The 20,604-nt window shown below is 37.6% G+C and overlaps 1 protein-coding gene and 1 long non-coding RNA gene across 4 annotated transcripts in view; one reads left to right on the top strand and one right to left on the bottom strand.

Annotated features, from left to right (window-relative positions):
• Positions 1 to 20,604, top strand: part of LOC110676114 — a 35,698-nt gene that overhangs the window by 7,686 nt on the left and 7,408 nt on the right. The window contains exon 2 of one of the 3 annotated variants that reach the window (XM_021842706.1): positions 274 to 822. In XM_021842706.1, the coding sequence (XP_021698398.1) occupies positions 274 to 822 (549 nt within the window). Of the gene's footprint in view, positions 1 to 267; positions 823 to 20,604 lie in introns of all 3 variants that reach the window. The other 2 variants (XM_021842707.1, XM_021842705.1) reach the window with 2 other exon arrangements.
• LOC110676115 lies at positions 6,928 to 8,132 on the bottom strand. The gene is made up of 2 exons (XR_002500082.1): positions 7,434 to 8,132; positions 6,928 to 7,075 (listed from the first exon to the last, which is right to left on the bottom strand). It is a non-coding gene; the product is annotated as an uncharacterized LOC110676115 (long non-coding RNA).

Genomic DNA, 20,604 nt, shown 5'->3' with positions numbered 1-20,604 from the left:
TAGCTAGAGGATTTTTGTCTGGTTTTAAAGTTGAAGATCGAGGAAGTTTATTCATGCGACCTAATAACTGTGGAAGTGCGTGTTGAATACTATACGTAGTAAAATAAAATCTATTGACCTATAATAAGGAAAACTGTTGTTTACTAGCAAATTTACCTTTCACAAAGTAAACGAATTAAATACCACACCTACTTTAACTGTTAACGATAACACTCAGAAAGTACCTACTGCCTAATTCGTCAATTTATACTGCTTTGTTTCTGTTAGTTTCAGGCGGCGAATTTTACGATTCAAACAACAGCGCCTCTATTAATGCCAACACAGCCGTGGACAATAATTTGCATTCCATCGTGGTGAACCGCGAACTCAACGATAGCGATGACCCAAATTCTAGTAATCATGTCAATAGAGCCGAAGTAAATTTCCTTGCGAAATTAAGACAAAGCCAACGACAGGGACAAATTATCCCGACGATGAATATGCCTCTCAGGAGTCAGCAAAAACTACAATTGCCGCCAGAAATGGGATACGATAGTGATTGGCAAGATCTTCTCGTTGAATTGCTGAGCAACCCGAACAACGAAGATAACAGTTATCGGTCTTTGGAGGAAGACCTCGGTACGATAGTGCGATTTCTGGCTCAGCAAAGGCAACACTCGTTGCTGGGGGAGGCCAATTATCCTTCATCGACGAGTGATGAGCTCAGCGCACCTGGACAGAAGCGTGCCGCGGCTTTGAGAACCAGCATGGCGAGGCGGTCACACACGTTTCCCTACAATAAGGAGCGCTTTTCGCCCTCCATCAGTGTTGGTGAGTTGTACGGTACGGTGCTACAAAAGTATTTTTATTATTTTAGTGATAGCCTAATTTGCACAAGCTTTTATTTCGGGGTGAATTTTTGCACTTGCATGTCCGTTTAATGTGTTTTAGTTTTGACGTTATTCTGGGGTTCATTAAATTATCTAGGACGAGCTTACTTTGCTAAGAATGCTGTATCTTGGTGAATTTTCAATATTTGTTCTTCTTCTTCTTTCTGGCATTACGTCCCCACTGGGACAGAGCCTGCTCCTCAGCTTAGTGTTCTTATGAGCACTTCCACAGTTATTAACTGAGAGCTTACTGTGCCAATGACCATTTTTGCATGCGTATATCGTGTGGCAGGTACGAAGATACTCTATGCCCTGGGAAGTCGAGAAAATTTCCAACCCGAAAAGATCCTCGACCGGTGGGATTCGAACCCACGACCCTCAGCTTGGTCTTGCTGAATAGCTGCGCGTTTACCACTACGGCTATCTGGGCCCCTGTATTGTATTTGTATTAAAAATCAAGGGGATATTCTAACAAGTGCATGATGTGTCTCCCCTTTGCACCTTTCCCCATTTTTCTGGCAGGAGTTTTTCGCTATGCTTCGAAACTTTTCAATATCTATTGCTTGGTGACTTGTTTAAGTTATCATAAATGGTTTCTACTGATCACAGATAAGCAAAATATAAATAACTATTTCTAAAAATCCATTTAACTTTTGACATCATAGTTATCCTATGGCCTCTAATATATTCGTAAATTTGTACTTTAAATACTGAACAGTCCTGTGGAAAGGTTTACGAAATAGATTTTATGCTTTTTACAGACGCTCAAAAATAACTAGAACGCTATACTGTTTGGATTATCTAGACCATCCAAATTATATACTATGAAATTATAGCCAACATGCTCTGCCGTAATTTATTACTATTTATTACGTTTACTATGTTAGTTAAACATTTTAAAATATGCATAATGACACCAAAACATTCTAAAGTCATTTATCAATATTGTATATATTCAAAAACTGTTTAATTGTACGGCTACCGTCGCCGGGGATGAGAATGGGTCAAAAAGGCATATGTCTATGTTGATTATTCTATTACTTTCGTAGCTTGACTTGAAATATTCTTTCCAATATAGTTTTCTCATACTCATTGGTAACGGATGTGCACACGTCTTGCCATCGAGTAGGCTGTTGTTAAACGTCAAGTATTCCCCTATACAAAATGACTCATTAGTCTTCTTTCGTTTTTCCGATTATTCCCCAGACATTTCCAAACTTTTTCCTCGTACTATTATGTCGCATCCCTTGTCAGGTGTAACTGTGAAAAACTTACGTCAATCCATTCTCAAGCAACTTCATGACATACACACTTAAACGGTTTCGCCGAGAACCCAACAGCTGATATCTCGGTAATAATTTGACGATTATAGGTAAAAAAAATTACCGAGATCTCGGTAAACGTTTACCGAATCTCGGTAACGTTCGCCGAGATCTCGGCAAAAAATTCGGATTGCCGAAATCTCGGTGAAATAAGGACCGAGATTCGGCGTTGAAAATTACCAAATTCTCAGCTGTTGGGTTCTCGGTGAAAAGTTTTACTGAGGTCGGTGAAATAATTTAAGTGTGTACAAACACCACTTCATTTTTATTTATATATAGAAGAAGAAGAAGATATATTAATTACTGGTACCAGAGAGATCAATTTTTAATGGCAGCTTTTGACATGTGAAGTGAACATACCATTAAAATTAAACATTGATTTGTTTAGTTAACACAAAGACAAAATGAAGACCTCAATGTCCCTTACAGTTGCTCAAAATTTCATGGCACATAAGATAATTAAGCAAAATCTAGAATGCCGTGAAAGGTGTACTGCAATCTGTCAAACTTGGGTATCTTTTGCAGTACCAAGGGACCAAATGCAGTACTTGAAGTAGTATCTAATCTAAAACCGAGTGGGACAAACCTGGTTAACATCTAAACACATAGCACTGGATCAACAATTTCACGCCACAATACTCGGATCGTGACCGCATCTCTCCATCCTCGGTTCTGCTTCACGCTCGACAAATCGCTACGCACTTGATCCGCCCACCTAGCTCACTGTGCTTTACGCGTTCTTGTACAAACTGGATTCGAAGTGAACACCAAATTTGCAGTGTTGCTGTCCGGCATTTTTGCAACATGCTTGCCCATCGTATCCTTCCAGCTTTGACTACGTTCTGGATACTTGATTCGCCGTAGAGTTGGGCGAGCTCGTGGTTCATCCTTCGCCGCCACACATCGTGTTCCTGCGAACCGATGAAAAAGGGTATAAATATAAAAAAAAATCAATAGCAGTATGCCAACACACAACTATATTTAGTAATTCAAATTTTTGAAATGTGAAGTCATCGAAAAACACCTAGAAGTTTTTATTAAGTTAACTTGAATTTTGACGGGTTTTCACGCTCTGTCCCTCGAATGTGCGGCTTTCCAGTGACAGTCAGTGTTGGGAAACTCGTGAGTACTCACTGAAAACTGCAAACTCACTCGCGAGTATGAGCTGTACAGCTTGAACTCTCGCGTGAGTATACTCAGGCGTGAGTTTCAGTTGTACAGCTCATACTCGCGAGTGAGTTTTCGACTAACACTTACTCACTCGTGAGTAATTTTACTCACTTGAAATATTGTAAATATTCGAAAAGCTTGCGAATGGCCCAAATAAATAATAAGTAATAAGTAAGGCTATTCTTGGGGTTACCTTATTCAAATGATAGCATGAAAATTTTATTCTGAAAACCATTTGATGCACGCAAAACGTTATTATGATATGAATTCATAACACAAGCTGTAATTTATGTTTGGTATTTCGCTGCGCATGTTGCCTCGTAAATGCCCTTTTCTTCTTTCTTCTGACGTTACCTCTCTACTGGGTCAGATTCTGCTTTTTAGCTTAATGTACTCATGATATGAGCATTTCCACATTTATCAACTATGAGCTTTATTTACCAATTGACTATTTTTTTATTCTCTACTTTACGATATGCAGCACTACTGCAATAATAAAAACCTGAGACAGAGACTCGACAAAACGTATCTGAGTTTCGTGCCAAAACTAATAAGACGCTGATTGGTCTGCCAAACAGCGTTGCCAACAATATTTTGTGCGACAACTTCAGCACCAGCTTTTCTCGCTCTTCTTTTCAATTTTCATTATTTTGTCCCGGTTTTCTGACAATATATAGATCATAAAAGAGGAGCAGAAATCTAACAATAAGTGAGGTGCTACATGTCTTAGATAGAAACGAACAAAAGAAGTTAAAAAAATATTTCAGAAATATTTTTTTTTTCAATAATTTTGGGACTAGATTAAACGTTGAAAATGATACATTTTTCAATGTCTCGTCTGTCTGTCTTTTTTTCCGGAAGGAATCTCTTGAGTAAATCGAGTAATGAAATCCTTACAAGAAATTCCTGATAATCCTCGAGAATCTTTGGATACATTGCGGGAGGAATTTCGGGAGGTATCCCTTGATTAATTCCGAGAGAAATCCCTTCAGGAATTCCGGGAGGAATCCGTTAAGGAATTCCAGGAGGACTACCTTGAAGAGTTCTTGAAGAATTTTCTAAACGTTCGGGTAGAATCCCCTAATAAATTCCGAAAAGAGTTTATAATTGACTGCCTGATGGAACCCAGAAGAACTCTAGTGGGATTCTTGAAGGAACCTTTAGAAAACTTTCTGATAGAATCCCTGACAGAATTTCTGATGAAATCCCAAGAGGATTTTATAATAAAGTCTTAGAAGTTTTTCTAATGGAATTCATGAAAGAACTTCCGATGGAGTCTCTGCCGAAACTCCCAATGAAATCTACTGAAAAACTCCTTCGGATGGAATCCTTGGAAAAACTTGAGTAATTCCTGATGGAATCATTAGAAAAACTTTTGATAGAATCCCAGAAGAAATTCCAAGTGAAATGCCTAAAAAAATGCTAATGATACCCTAAAGAAAATGCTAATGAATCCATTGGGAACTCCTATTGAAAGACTCAGGGGAACTCCGGATGTAATCCCTACAGAAACTCTTGATAGAATCCCAGAAGGAATTTCAGGTGAAATGTCTAAAGAAAAAGCTAATGAAACCCCTGAAGGAACACTTTTTGAAATCCCTGATGTAATTCCCAGAAGAGTTCCTGATGTTATCTCTAGAAGAAACTTCTGATGTAATCCCTGGAGGATCCAGGTGAAATCTCTGAAGAAACTTCTGATATAACCTCTACATGAACCCCTGATGGAATCTCTAAGGGAACTCCTGTTAAAATATCTGAAGAATTTAATTATGATTCCTGAAGGAATTCCTGGTGAAATCCGGAGGAACTCTTGATGGAACCCTTTTAGGAATTTCTTGAGATATTCTTGCAGGAACTCCAGATGAAATCATTTGAGGTACTCCTGTTGAAATCCTTTGAAGAACTCCCTATGGAATCGCTACAGGAACTACTGATGAAAACCCTGATGGAACTCCTGATAAAATGCCTAGAATTGCTTATGAAGAAATCCTGATGGAATTCGTAGGGGAACTCCTTATATAAATTCTAAAGAAACTTCTAATAGGATCTCAGTAGAAATAATTGCTGGAATCTCTGAAGGAACTCTTGATGAAATCCTCAGAAGAACTCTAATGGTAGTCCTAAAGGTACTCCTGATAGAATCCCTATTGGAATTTCTGATAGAATCCCTGGAGGAACTCCGGATGGAATCCTTGGAGGAATATAAAGATATTGTTGGAGGAACTCCCGATAGAATCATTGAAGAGACTCCTGATGAAATCGCCAGATGAACTCCTCATGAAATTTCTGGAGAAATTCCTATAAGTTTCCTGAAGGAACTCCTGATAGAATCTATAAAGGAACTCTTTATGATATTCCTAGAAGAAGTATTGCGGAGTCGATGTTGGTCAAACCGTCTGAGCGTCTCTGGGGTGCATAATGGGCTAATGGATTATGCCCTCCCATCGTGACAAGGTCGCATCACCAAGGGGAGGGAATTACTTATGAAAAACTATTTGCGATGAAATAACTATCCAATCGGAAATCAGAAATGATAAGGCATGACATTGCCGGCCACACCCATCTTCTCCGTTATGAGGAAAGGAAAGGATAATGATGATATGACACCTATTTCAGTAGAGGCCAGCGAAAGTTACAAGTGGTGGCACACAGTAATCGGCACCAAAAAGTGGGTGGTGTTTGTCTGTCTTGTTTTCGTCCATGGCTCGTTATCTTCCACGAACGATAGATGTCATGCGTGTTGTAGGAACCCTTCGAAATAGCCCTAGTTTTTGTGGAGTTTAGATTATCAACCGGAAAGGAATCACCCTTCACGCGATGCTCACACAACTTACCCATACAAGTGTCTGTTCGCAAGTAAGACAAAAGACTTCTTTCAAAAAGAGGCCAAGTCTCTTAACAGAGACCTGCTATCATTCCTAAAATTGATAGCTTCGACATTTTACATATAAAGTTGTTTGAATTGCAGATTATTTTCCCAAATTCAATTTTAGAGTTTTGTAAATTTCGAATAATATGTTAATGAATTACTGATCAAATCTTATTCCTAAAATTCAACCATGTCATGGCCCATGACTCTTGAGAAGTCGATAAACTTTCTTACCCAAAAAAATCCTCACTGAACAGCTCAAGAAGCGTCTTGATAGCAGCGCAGCCGAAATATGTTGGCTTTGACGCGAAAATCCTTTGTCATGAACATATTGAACCAGTAAAATACTGCTTCGCATAATTTTCCTCATTGTTATCGAAATCTCCTGAGAATTCCACGTTTTATTTTTGCTATCAACTCTACAAATGTCCGTTATGCCAAATGACCTAGACTTGATTTGAATTCAGTAACTGTGGACCACAAAAAAAAACAATAAAAAATCCATACTTACCATCGTCCTGTGGTTCCCCGCCAACGTGTCTCAGCTTCAGCGCTTCAAAACTGGGAAGTAAACTAATCTCCTCGCCGTCATCCGTCTCATCCACACTCTCCTTGTCATGACCGTTTTCATCAACCGGAATTCGGTTCCCTTCCGGCTGACGGACAATTAGCTTCTGGTCTTGCAACTTGTTAATGTCCAAAGCCACCCTCGGCGGCGACTCTTCTCTCGTTCCGGCATTCCTACCCGAATGGTTTTGAGACTTATCCGTCGTTTCTTGGCATTTTGCGCTCTAGATTTGGCGAGATTGGCATACTTATATTTGGGCAAATTGTCCAGCTGAAATCTATTGGGATCGACTTTAAGGCGAAGTAGGCCGTCATTGAAATTTGTACGCATCGTTGATGATTGTTGCTAATTCAGCTCACGATTTCGAATCAAAGAAAATCAGTTAGTTTTACACTGACACAGTTGAAAAAGTATCAGCATACTTTATGCATATTAGCGCGTACAGTGATACATTTTCAAGTCAATATAAACTATCAAGACTGAGTTTTATCACTTTGAAATGCAAGCTGAAAAGTCATCATTGTTGCCAAAACGAATGACGGGCTACTTAGCCTTAAACCTAGCTTTCAGCCCCTCGCCTCGCTTGAGGAAGGGCTTCGTCGGAACTTTCTTGGGGGGTGAATCGGGTAACTTACCCCTCCGTTTTACTGGTTCCCTCTCAATCTCCTCGTCACTTTCAACCGGAGGTTGTTCCCTAGCGCTTCGCCTCCATTCTCCTGCCACTTTTCGCTGCATGTTGGTCTGTTCAAATTCCGAATCGTCCTCGTCACTAACATCCGGTATAGGGTCATTTTCCCCTCCCCCGTGATTCAGCCCCAGAATGACGTACATCTTCTGCTGTTACTGGCTCAGCAATTCCCGCTGGGCCATTTGGTTCTGCAATAAAACGCGCTGCTTTTCCTGATTCCATTGCTTAAGCTGTTCCAACCGGGCCAGGATACTTCACGGCGAGCCGGACTCGCACATAGCACAGATGTCCCCCGCGGACGAAAATCCGGCTTTTTAAAAAATTTCAAGAAAATACGGACGAACACTTACCGAACTGCAGCGGTTTAAAAAACGGTTGTTTGTTTACTCGCGGTTGTGATCGTTGCGATCCGCCGTGCGAGTTGTGCCTCGCTAGGGGTGCTCAGATACAATTCAGTCAATCGATTAAAATAGAGTCGGCACAAAAACCCCTGACTAACATTCAAAGAGGGCCCTTTTAACATCGGTAAAAACTGGGAGCGAGAAACCGATACGAAATTTATGTACGTCAAGGTGAGCCGAGATTCTGCTGTCACGAACTGTCTCTGTGAGCCGAGATCTTAGTCCAGTTGTTAATTACACCTATCGTTTGTCTGGTGAGTTGCACGCTTACTGTCAATGATGATGTCACGCTACACGATAAGTGTTCATCTGCAACAACCAGACAGCTCACCAATCCACCGCGAGGTGGATCGTGCTGAGTTGTTGAGTTGAAGGAGAGCGAAAGAAGGAAGGCACAAAAGTCTGTTTGACAGCTCTGCAGAAAGCGCGTGCGCACGGACAGAGCGCGTGCGCACGGAAAGAGCGCGTGCGCACGGAAAGAGCGCCAGTTCGGCTCGATTTGCAATGATCGGTTATTATTATTATTTTTTCGCTATTGGATATTCTATGGTTTGGTTGATCGATGTTAAAGTTTGTTTTAAAAGCAGCTCCACTTATTTTGAAACACATTGCCGTGTACAATAGTAGACAACACAACTAATTTAATTAAAATAATTTGAAATTATAATTAGTACATATACAAAAGGGGAATAACGTTTAGGCTGGTTGTGCATTACGATAAAATCTCTTAACATAAGCAATGCTTGTTGTTGGTTCTTGTGGAAGGATCAACATGTTCGGCTTAACGAATCTTATTTTAAATATCGAATAACACCACATGCTATTGAACAAAAAGGATGTGATTACAATAGACTTTTGATATTTTCAATTCTGAACCACCGCAAAAAAAAAATATTGGGAATCAAAATTCTCCTGAGAGGGATGATGTGGGGGAGGCTCATTCTAATTAATATTGTCGTTCAATTATGGGGATAAATTAAAATTGTTATTGTTCTATACATACTTATTTATTATAATTACCTGTAAATATTGATACAGCACAATTCAAGAATTTAAATATCAAATAGCAAACATAGATATGGTCCGTGTTCAGACAGACTGAACCAAGTGTTTTTTTCAATCGAGTAAGAAAAATGTACCCCAAACATGTGAAACATCAAAATATTATAGATATTTACTGTAATAATGGAACTTATCTATTTGATGATACATTTGTATCAAAATAACATGGAAGATTTAAAATTGATGGAGTTCTTTACGTATCCTTAGAGCTCCAAAATTCATCTAGTCTGGTCTGTCTAAACACCGACCATATGATTCTCAAAAACTCATGAGAATGGTATTTTACTCTTTGAACTGTTATTTAATATGGATGTGTTTAAAAGATTTATAAATTTAATTTATTATTGATGTTACGAGCTATGTCTGTAGTTAAACTTAATGCTACACAAGAAATATATTTGAATCAAAGTATTTTTATATATAAATCACATGAAAAAAAAAAAATGTTCCAGAAAGTACTCTAGAATTCTTTGGGAGCGTCTCCCGGGATTCTTCCTTAAATCATTCATGAATCCTTCAAATCCTCTCTGGGATTGTTCTGCTGAAAATCTTGAGATTATTTCTGAATTTTCTTCCAGATATCGCTTTGGGATTCATCCAAAAAAAACGTTACCATTCCGGTATTACTTCTGAGATTCTTTCGGATATCCCATTGCGATTATTCTGGGCATCTTTTTGGATTTTTTTGCAGAACTCTGTATGTGATTTTGCGTGTATCTCCTTAAGGATTACTTTTGAAATCCAGGAAATTAAATTCTTTGAAATTCTTGAAAATTGTTTTCGAAATACTATGGAAGATTTTACCATAAATCCTGATGCAATCCATTTGGATATTTAAAGATGATTTTATCAAAAAATGTACGACTCTACTAGAAATTCTTCGAGAATTCCTCCGAAAATAACTCTAGATTTTTATCCGGAAATACTTCTGGTATTCTTATGAGAATGCCTCTGGTATTCTTTCAAAAATGACTTGAGATGCTTTCGGAAATCTTTCTGAAATTCTTCAAGAAATTCCACTGAGATTTTTACGCCAATATCTTTGAAATACTCCTGAGACTCTTACAAAAATCCTGTTGGAGTTTTTTTTTCGGATATCTTTCTATTCTAAATTTTTCAATAAATTTTGCTGGGATTGTGCTGTAAAACCTGCTAAGATTCATCCAAAAATACGACTGTCATTCTTCCGGATATCATTCAAGAATTCCACCGGAAGTTTTCGTGAGATTCAACCGTAAATCGTTCTGGTATTTTTCAGAAATTCCATTGAGATTCTTAAAAATATCCTTCTGAAAAATTTTCTGAGAATTGTTTTGGGATTATAGAAGGATTTCCAGAAGAATTCCAAGGCGATTCACAGAAACATCACTTCTGTATGAAGGATTATCGTTAATATCAGAAATAATCCCATGAGAATTCTAAATCCAAATTACAGTGATATTCAAAAGAATCCCAGAAGTTATTTCGCAAGAACCCCTGAAGATTCAATGAAAAGTCACAGACATCCAGACGATTTCATGAATATTTTCCAGAATAATTACGATGTCCAGAAGAGCTCCAGAAAGATTTACGGAATAATTTCAAATGTAATTTCCAGAACCATTTAAAAGTCACTTTCAAAAGATGCTCAGAAAAAGAAATCAGTAATCAAAGAATCTCATAGGTATTTTTTTAAAGTCCCAGTGACTGTCCGGTAGTTTTCTTGGAGGATTTCCATTTGAAGTCAAGAGGGATTTTCAGAAAATTCTGCCAAGGATTTAAGAAAATTTTCAAGGAAAATCAATGATAAATCACGAAAAAAATCAAAAACACTTCCTTATGAATTTCCAGAAGAATCACAAAGTTTTTTTTTCTCAAAAAATCTTAGCAAAAAATTCTAAAGAATCACGAAGGAATTTTCGGAATAATTCTGGATATACAAAATTATCTCAGGCAGAAACAATAAAATCAATAGCAATAAATCTGTAAGAATATGAGAAGGATTTCTGTAAGAATATAAGGAGGATTTACAAACAATTACAGAGGAATTTTCGGATGATTTCCATAAATAAAGATTTAAAAAAATCCCCGTCATCTGGAAGATTCTTAGCAGGATTTTCGGAAGTATTCCACAGGGATTTCTGGGAGAATTCCATTGGGATTTACAAAAGAATTGCAGAGGAATTTCCGAAATAATCCCAAGAATTTGCACGGAAGAAAGTGAAGTGAAATAATAGATTTTTTTGATTATAGTCTCAGGCGTCTTTCCGAGAGTATTCTAGAATAATAGGTATAATCTAAGACATTTTTCGGAAAGAATCTCAAAGGGATTTTGAAGAACTTTCAAAAAGTTTCACGGAAGAAATACTGAAGAATTACGAGGAAAATATCAAAATTTAAATAATAATTTCGATTGGATTTTCAGAAGAAATCCCGAGAAATTTTGTGAGAATCCCCGAACCCAGATTTTTAAAATAGATTCCATTACACTGGAAAGCAATCATTAAATCATTTTCGGCAGAATTCCAGAATTTTACAGCAGAATCCTGAAAGGATTTCCATAATAACCCAAGACGGGTTTCTGGGATAGTCCAATAGGAAGTCCCAAGGAGGTTATTGGAAAAATCAGAGCGATCAAAGAAATAACTACATATAATAATTTCAGAAGGGTTTCTGAAAGAATCTCAGTGAATTTTCAAGATGTCCTCTAGCAACACAACTAATATATACTAATATTTACAACTCAATACTTAATTATAAATTGCGTTAAGGTGATTATAGAACAAAGCCACACCTCAAATTTTCAAAAGCACAAGACTTGAGAACCAAACAGCTCTCACCGTTGAAAATTTATCCCATTAGTCACCACCAGCAAGCAAGCAAATTGATTGGTTTTCAACGCAAACTGTTGTCAGATTCTCCAGTCTTGTGCCCTTGTTTGGCTTCGTTTTATAATCACCTTAAGCTGAGTGTACGCCATCGGATTGACGGTATCGAAGTGGATTAAAAACGATTATAGGAGAACGTGTGGAAAATACATATGAACTGCGCAGAATACATCAGACCGAATTAGGCTTGCTGCGCACTTCTAAAAGCATTTTATTTTTATTAAAATGTTTGATAATAGTAGAACGACAATGATCATCAGTTGATTTTCCGCTACTGTTTTTTTTTAAATCACAATTGTTATTTCTTTCCGTGCACGCGCTCGGGAAATGAATCTGGCCATGGTGCAACAACCGCGCTACATTCGATGAATCCTATGCGACAAAAATTGTCGGCGCTATCCGTCAAATTCGCTCACCAAAGCTATTTTGGTGACTTTAACATCACAGCTCTTGAATAATGGACAAACATTTTATGTCACTAAACAATTGGTCTGGGAAGTATTTGAACACAATCGGACTTTGGCATATATAACTTGTTTATCCATTTTGAAAAACTGACTCTGAAATCGGTATAGTTTAAACAACCATACTAAATAACTGCATATCACAATACACACTGAAGTCGACAGCAGCTGTAAACACTTTGAATTATTTACATTTACAGTCTTCCACCTAGTACATATAGAACATACCAATGTACAATTTTATTTTGCTTTGGAAATTGGTTACTCACCATACTCACAAAGAGTAACTTGCTCACTCACCCGAGAGTAATGACGTCATACTCACTGCGAGTATTACTCTTTACGTGAGTAATACTCGCAGTGAGTTATGACGTCATACTCTCGCGTGAGTTAGAGTAAGGAATGAGTGACTCACAGCGTGAGTATTACTCGCTATCGAGTACGAGAGTGAGTATTTTTTTACTCGCGAGCACGAGTTTCCCAACACTGGTGACAGTTGGTGACAGGTTTTCATGACTTTTGGGAGCTCGCAATCTAAGCCAGCTGTCTCATCTCTCTCAGGTCACCATCAGTGAGTGAACAGTGATGTAATTTTCAGCATAAACGGTTGACTGCTCCTCAATATTTGCGCTCTTGAAAATTCAAGCTTTGGCTCCCAAACATATTCAACTTAAACTGCATTTTTAAAGAAAGTTTTCAACAGATTCATTTTAGAACATCTCACAAAATTCTCCAGAAATTCCATCAGGCATTCTTTTAGGTTCTGGATTTTTTTCTTCAGATTTTTTTTTTGTTTTGTTACAAATTACAATTCATACCAGATTTTCACATGCAAAAATTTTTTGAAAGAACTTCTTGAGAAATTCGATAGATAATCTTAGTTTAAATTTAATTTGGAAAAAGTAATAAATTCCTGTCGAAAAATTCAAGATATCGTAAGGAACAGACAGAAAGTTTTTGTAAGATTTACTACAAAAAATTTTGTTCTTTTTCATTAGTCTTTTGTAACGAATAATCATTGGTGAAATTTTCAATGAAAGTATTAGTATCAAATATCTAAGAAAACGTTTTGCATGAACTATGAAGTTGGGCACATCAGGAGTTAATCATCAATGTTAACTTCCTTTTCCCGATCAGCCTAGATAGCCGTGTAGTGTCGGTAGCGGTTGTTTCAATTGGCTAAGAATTAACACTACGGACTGCCTGTTCCGGTGGTAAAAGTCCACCTCACAGGTGACCCCTAATTCATGCGGCTTTAAGCTTACCGTGCCTAAGAATGAATGGTTAGGGGGGTCTAAATAAATCCTAACCGTAAACGGAGTCTGTGGAGTACCAGGGCGCCCTCTACAGTATTATGCCCTTCCTGTGCTACCCGGAGCAATGGTGTAGGTGACCTTGTGTTTCTCCGAGATAATCGGCTGCCCTTCTTCAGTCTCAAGCCTGAGGCAAAATAAGGGTGGGATTATTAATACGTTGTACTTTAGTTTAAATTTTCACCTTTATGGTTCCGCGTTATGCGTTTTACACAGTGTATTCTGTGCTTTTCGCCTTTGGCGACTTTTAAGAGATGCCGATCTGTTTTTTTCGTTGCTGGTCTTTTCCGTTCTGAGATTGCGAAAAGCTTAATCCTGCCTAGTTTGGGTAGTGGCTAAGGTTAGGATAGCTTAGTTAGACCAATCTTCAGCATAAAATATCAGCAACGATCAATCTTCGTAGACTCATGTAAATGGTACAGCTCAAGTAGCGCTAGTTCAAAAACCTTACTTTTGTGAACTTTTATCTAGGTAACCTAGTGGACCCAGTTTTTGTTACTTTCAGAAACATGAAATCGTGTTCATTCGATTGAATGTAAATTCGCAGACTTTGCATTTGTTATACTCCATAAACTGGGAATTGGTTGTGACCAAATTCCATGGATTCTCTCCGTCCATTGGAAATCCTAGTGATTTGGATGTTTCCACTTCCGGTGAATTGGGACACAATTGTCCTTGCTTCGAGTGATCTCACAATTGCTTGTTACTTTGCTTATAGGAAATGTTCCTCACAACTCCCTTCGCGGGACGAGTGGATGTCTGGCTGTTTGTAAAGGAATATGTCAGATAGTCAGGCTGATTTTAAAGCTTTTGCTTCGGCTAACTCAAGGTCGAAGCTTGTTATCGCATGTCGAACTCAAATTGAGGAACTGAATTCAGTCAACTCTGTAAACCTTGTATGGGTACCTGGCCATTCTTCCATCGCTGGAAATGAATTGGCTGATGAGCTAGCTCGCGATGGAGCATTGCATGACTTCATTAGCCCTTAGCCGGCTATTCCAATTTCGAAGTGCTGGGTGAAGCTTCAGATAAACTCTTGGGCGGCAACTCAGCACAAGCAATATTGGAATAGTTTGGAGTCATGTCGTCAAACAAAATTGTACATTACTGAGCCATCTCCAAGGGGGGCGAAGTATTTAACAAATCTGTCAAAGCAGAATTGCAGTCTCTTGGTCAGAGCGTTGACAGGCCACTGCCAACTCAACTATCACATGGCAAATATTCAGCGTGCTGACTCATTTGTGTGTGATAGTTGTGACTCCGATTATGGAACTTCGTATCACCTGATATGAAACTGTCCTGTTTTTGCGCAAATGCGATTCCAATTACTTGGTAAACACTTATTAAGTAAAACTTAATTCAGAAGCCTGAATCTTCAGGACATTCTGTTATTCTTAACCCGTTGTGGTAATGAGCTATGGGCTCTCTTTACGCTCATGCGTTTTACAGTGCCCTTTTTAGGGCGCTGTTCGAACCCATTGTGGTATGGAGCTACATGCTCTCATTTCGCTTATGCGATCTTCCCTCTTCAAGGGACCTCACTCCTATTTCCTCCCATCTTTCCCTTTCCTTTCCTCTCCCATCGGGTAGATGATGAAATAGGCTCAAATATGGCAATGGCACAAATCTCCCAACTGGTGGGGAACATGCCTTTGGAGCCGGCCTTCTGATACCTGATGATACTATGGCAAACAGATTAATGTAAAATCATTTTTTCCTACTTTCAGAATTCCGAAGTAAACTTTTTTGGAAAGACAATTTATTATTATTGTGGTAGTAACTGTAGAAAATTCAAGCGAAGATATTGACGGTATTTTTTAAGAACAATACCAAAGAAGTATTAGCATCTGTTATGAGTAGCGTTGGGCAAATTTGTGTATAACATCGATGTCACTGAATCGATTCACATTTGAACTTCTGAATCGATTCACCGATGTAATCGAATCCCTTGAATCGATGTTTTTGAATCGATTCGAATCGAAATAAAATTGGAATTTATGAAGTTTGAAATGAAACCAAACGTTTTTACATTCGATTTTAACATCTTCAAATCAAATCAGTTTTGGAATTCTTGATTCCTGAAATTTGATTCCTTTTTCATCAGCTCGGTAAAAAATATTCGCCAAGTTCAATAAAATGAATCGAATAAAAAAATTGAATGCAGAAAATCGATTCAACCGGTTTTAGATGTCCCAAACATCGATTCAAAAAATCGATTAATCGGAATGAAAACATCGATTTTCGGAACATCGACTCAAAATCGCCCAATGCTAGTTATGGGTCATTTGCATTTGAATTGGCTTGTTTAGGGATATCCATTTTCTTAAATATTTAGAATCTACGTTAGAAATTGAACTAGAATCCAAAGTTTCGCAATTTTCCGTTACCTGGAACTCTTTTTAAAACACGTTAAAAATTAGTATGGAAATTACTTTCGAATCACCCATCGGCGAATTTTACTTCGGGACGAACTGTCATTATGTAATTTGAAATGTCAATGAGTCGTCGGATTGGAATCTTTTTTAATCATTTATAATATCAGCACTGAGATATTGAAGTGCATTAAAATCGTGTTATACTTAGAAAAATGTGCTCTTTCGAACGAGCTGCAACAAACTGTGAATTTTTCTTCACTAAACAACCCAATTGCATGCAGAATAGAGTGACTAATAATCATGACTAAGAATCACACAAAGGGGTCTGTTTTATTCCTTCAGGTACGTGAATTGTTGTGTGGTTATGGTTATGTGTTTTCATAATCATTATTAAAGTAATTTCAAAGCAAATTTTGAATTGCGATCCATAACTGTACGAAATGTTTGAACCCTGTTCAGCGGATAGCAAGGATTTTTAAGTGAAATTTAAAAATGTCTTTTTTATACAAATATCTATCGCCCAACTCTTTACAGGAAAACTCAGCATAGCTATTTCTTTCTCTCTCTACCATGAACTATGCAAGTTCACATACAGTTTTTTAAATTTAAATTGTGATAATGCCATCCTTTATCTTTACCATTTATGAATGGCTCTAATGCAAATTCAAACGTCATGCAAGCGATTCGCGCTTCAGGTGGCAATAATTTCTATTTTCGCGGTAGCCACATTCATCACGTATGATTAAAAAATTAGATTAACGTGTGTCATGTAAGGTAGATTAGATTTCCCCACCCGAAACACCCACGGCACATTGTTGCGATGATGTTAGCAAACGCCACTTTGAATCTCCCTGGACGTCAACCGAGAATGTGTATAATGATGATGAATTTCCATGCCGAAGAATGCACAGCCCACCGAGCAGCTGTCTAATACTTGGTGCAGTTACGCCAATTAAAGCGCTGCTGTCGTTGCCACTTGTAAGAGCGGTTTTTCACATCAATTAGTTAGAGGTATGATAGGGAAGTGAAATTTCTAAATCAATCAATCAATCCATATAGACATTCCGAGCTCTTCCTGAATGGGCGACAACGTGTTCCATTACAGGGCTCCATCGCACTTGTATCATGGTTAACGTATCTTGGATGATACATGTTAATTCATTACACCAGAAGCACCCACGCGGAAAAAGTCATGAATCATATTGTGCATATTCCTTACAGGAAGGTGGCATTACATAGCTACTGGAATAGCGTCTGATTTTTTCAACGTCAAGGCCACGCATAGATTCATCAATAGCACCTTCTGCAAAAGTAATCAGTACAGAAGTTTGGTCTAGCAATGTTTTTTTTTAATATTAGAAGATAAAAAGGAGCTAGCTTTTCAGCAAATATTTTTTACATTCTAAATTTAGTTTGAATTTGTCCTTTTATTTTGTTGATATTCACACAGGCACACTGCAATACTCTGAAGAACAGCCTATTTCGAAAAGAAGGGTGAATTTATTATGAAAATGATATGTAGCTATAATTTTTTTTTTTTTTTTTTGTATGGTATTCAGTTGGAGCTGCCTGACAGCTTAACTTGTCAAGGCTGAACCCTCGGTCTGGCTTTTGCCAAGTTTCCCCTCTACCAGGACCAATACTCAGACGGACTAGGCAATGGCGCCCACATGAACACTGTTTTTTATTAGTATTGTGACGTGGTAGTTTTTGAAAAGTGCCCATATTCCCTTGCTTCTGAGAAAAGGAAGCATTGTGAAAATCAGCAGCTCCATCAGAATTTGTTTGAAATAGTTGTGTAGTAGTGTCATTATTACTAATACTGTCTAGTCGAAATGGTTTTGAATAATTTGTCATTCAAGTGCTATTCTGATTACTCCTGTCTTTTACGTAAGATTAGAGTCTTAAATGTCAATTGTCGTCAAGTTTTAACAAAATTAGGTAGTTCTAGTTAATTTTATTTTTTGTTGTTAAAAGTGTTTATTGGTCATTACGTTCATATATCCTTAAAGAAAAAAGTCGCTTTCCTTGTCTGTTCAACAATTTTTCGAAACTAGCAAGTGTACCCTAATGATCGATCTCAGCGTCTTACTTTCCATAGTCATTTTATAGTGAATATTGAAGAGTAAAGTTACCTTAGGCTTCTATTACAGTCTCCTACATGATTCACTTTTCGGTGGCAAATGCAATGCTTCACAACGCCTACTTTCTACTTGTAAATTGTGCGAAAATGAAGCTGGAATTAGATTATTTATACCGCTGTTACAAAAGAGGTATTACTTATTATGGCAATGTAAAAACCATATTAAAATAAGATTGTCGCCACTTATTTCTACTCAGTGAATCTACTAGTCATTTTCCTAAGAGTTCCTATGTATTCCCTACGTCGTATATGATAACGATGTATCTAACTAGCTAATAGTAAGAGTGGCTACGGATCATTCTGGTTAGCAAAAGGCAAACTGAACGTCACCAATAGTATTAATGTCCACTTCGAATAGATTAATTATTTGAAATGGGCATCAATTCTATCAATGACGCAGAATGTCCGTTGGATCACATCCGAGATATTATTGCGTCTATGCCATATGAATTATGACGCGGCTTTAAGCAAAAAATGCCAAAATGTGATACCACCACTACAGGTTACGCCTTTGGTTTCCATCATATGGGCTAATGGATTATGCCCTCCCATCGCGGCAAGGTCGCATAACCAAGGGGAGGGAAAATGATATGTAGCTATAATATGCACAATATTAGGATGTAGTAAAGTCTTCTTTTGGACTCTGTTACCTACTTCATTCACTCATATTTTTTTAAATGTCGGTCTGCTAGCATTAAGATTGCTAAGCAAAGAGATTTTGTGGCAATGGATGATCACCCTGATAATATCGTTACAAGTGTTCTTGTATGGAACCCGCTCAAAGACCAACTTGATAGAACATTGTTCCGATGTGGCATAAAACACTAATAGACTATATATCACCGCTACAGTAAAAACTTTCCTTGGTTTGAGGGATCATTCAGCTGAATTTCGAAAGCCACAAATATTGATTGTGTTTGATTCAAGACAATGAAGAAATGATTAGATATGTCAGAAAAGTGGTGAGCAGTTCTATAAGAGATCTGACTGTTTTAATACAACAAGATAAAAGAAGGAAAATTTCTGATTAAATTTAGAGCTTGATTAACTTTAATGAATGCCTGGAGGATATCCTGCTTTCAAAAAGCTTAGCTTTTGCATATAAACATAACGAAACTTGAAAGCGTTTAAATACGTTTAAAGGGTAAATTTCTGGTAAAATGCTAGCAGCTATGACGTGTGCAATCACTTTAGCAACGTTTTGCTATGGCACAACCTATATTCATAAGAAAGGGAAATCTTTGTTAAAAACAAAAAACAAAATTGAAATATGAACACCATCAAGCAGTCTAAATATCGGTGAGCGCGCAGCTGTTCTGCAAGACTACCCGAGCAGAAGAAAATAACTTCTGAATACCAAACTAAGGTTTTCCATACCCGATAATTTCCAATACTTACAACCGGTTGTGCTACTTTTCCCCGAATGTCGGTTCCCCGAATGTCGTTTCCCCGAACGCCAGTTCCCCGAATGCCAGTTCCCCGAATATCCCGTTTCCCCGAATAACCCACTTCCCCGAAAAGTTTTTGGAACTCATAATTGTTATATATTTATACATTTCAGGGTGGTGAACGTACTGGTCATCTAATATGCACCCTTCTTTATTTTGTTGGCGGTTCTTACGAGTTTTACCGTCCTCAGCATTTTTGGCAACATGTGTATAGCCCTGAAAATGACCAAATACCTCCTTCTTTTGATTGCTTATCATTATTTCTATTCACCACCTTGCCACTGAAAACTATTCCAGCACCTATTAGAACTGCTCCACTTTTCGGGGAAACGAGTCATTCGGGGAAATGGCATTCGGAGAAACGGGTCATTCGGGGAACTGGCATTCGGGGAAACGACATTCGGGAAAAAGTAGCACAATCCTTTCAACCTGAATGTGGTATGAATGAGCCCTGCATAAGAGGTAAAATACCTCAAATAATATCTCAAGCATATTCTACGAACACCAAACTGATAATTAGATCAGGTATTGTAATACCTCAATAATATGAAATTTTTCATTAGTAGTTCAATACCTCCAGCTATTGATGTCTAATACCTGAATGAAGTATTTTTAATTGTTTTAAAGATTTTTTTCAATACCATTATGATACCAAATTTATTTATTTCATGTCGTCAATCAGAAGTAGACCATTTTGTTACAAATTTACACTTAATATTATATAGTTTGAAAACGTTATTTTCTTAATCTAGTTCGAATTTTGATATGACATAAATTTTTGTTTTAGTTCCGATTTCGTCATAGTAAAGTCAATGGTTTCGCAATGTTTATTGTAAACAGACATTATTTGATTTAAAGGCTCTAATTTGGCATAATTTGTGCGGTGATGGTTTGTATAAAAAATACTACGACTTCGCAGTTGTCTTGAAGGAGCATACAAATTTAATTTTGGTAAAAGTGTCATCGAGTCAATACGATGCGAAACTATATCGTTTACGAACGAGACCATTGCAAATTCGCGGCGTTTCTTCAATGTTTGAATATT

The sequence above is a fragment of the Aedes aegypti genome, chromosome 2 (genome assembly GCF_002204515.2).
Source record: "Aedes aegypti strain LVP_AGWG chromosome 2, AaegL5.0 Primary Assembly, whole genome shotgun sequence".
NCBI lineage: Eukaryota > Metazoa > Arthropoda > Insecta > Diptera > Culicidae > Aedes > Aedes aegypti.
Note: the sequence above shows the minus strand (reverse complement) of the source record. Positions and strands in the feature narration are given on the sequence as shown.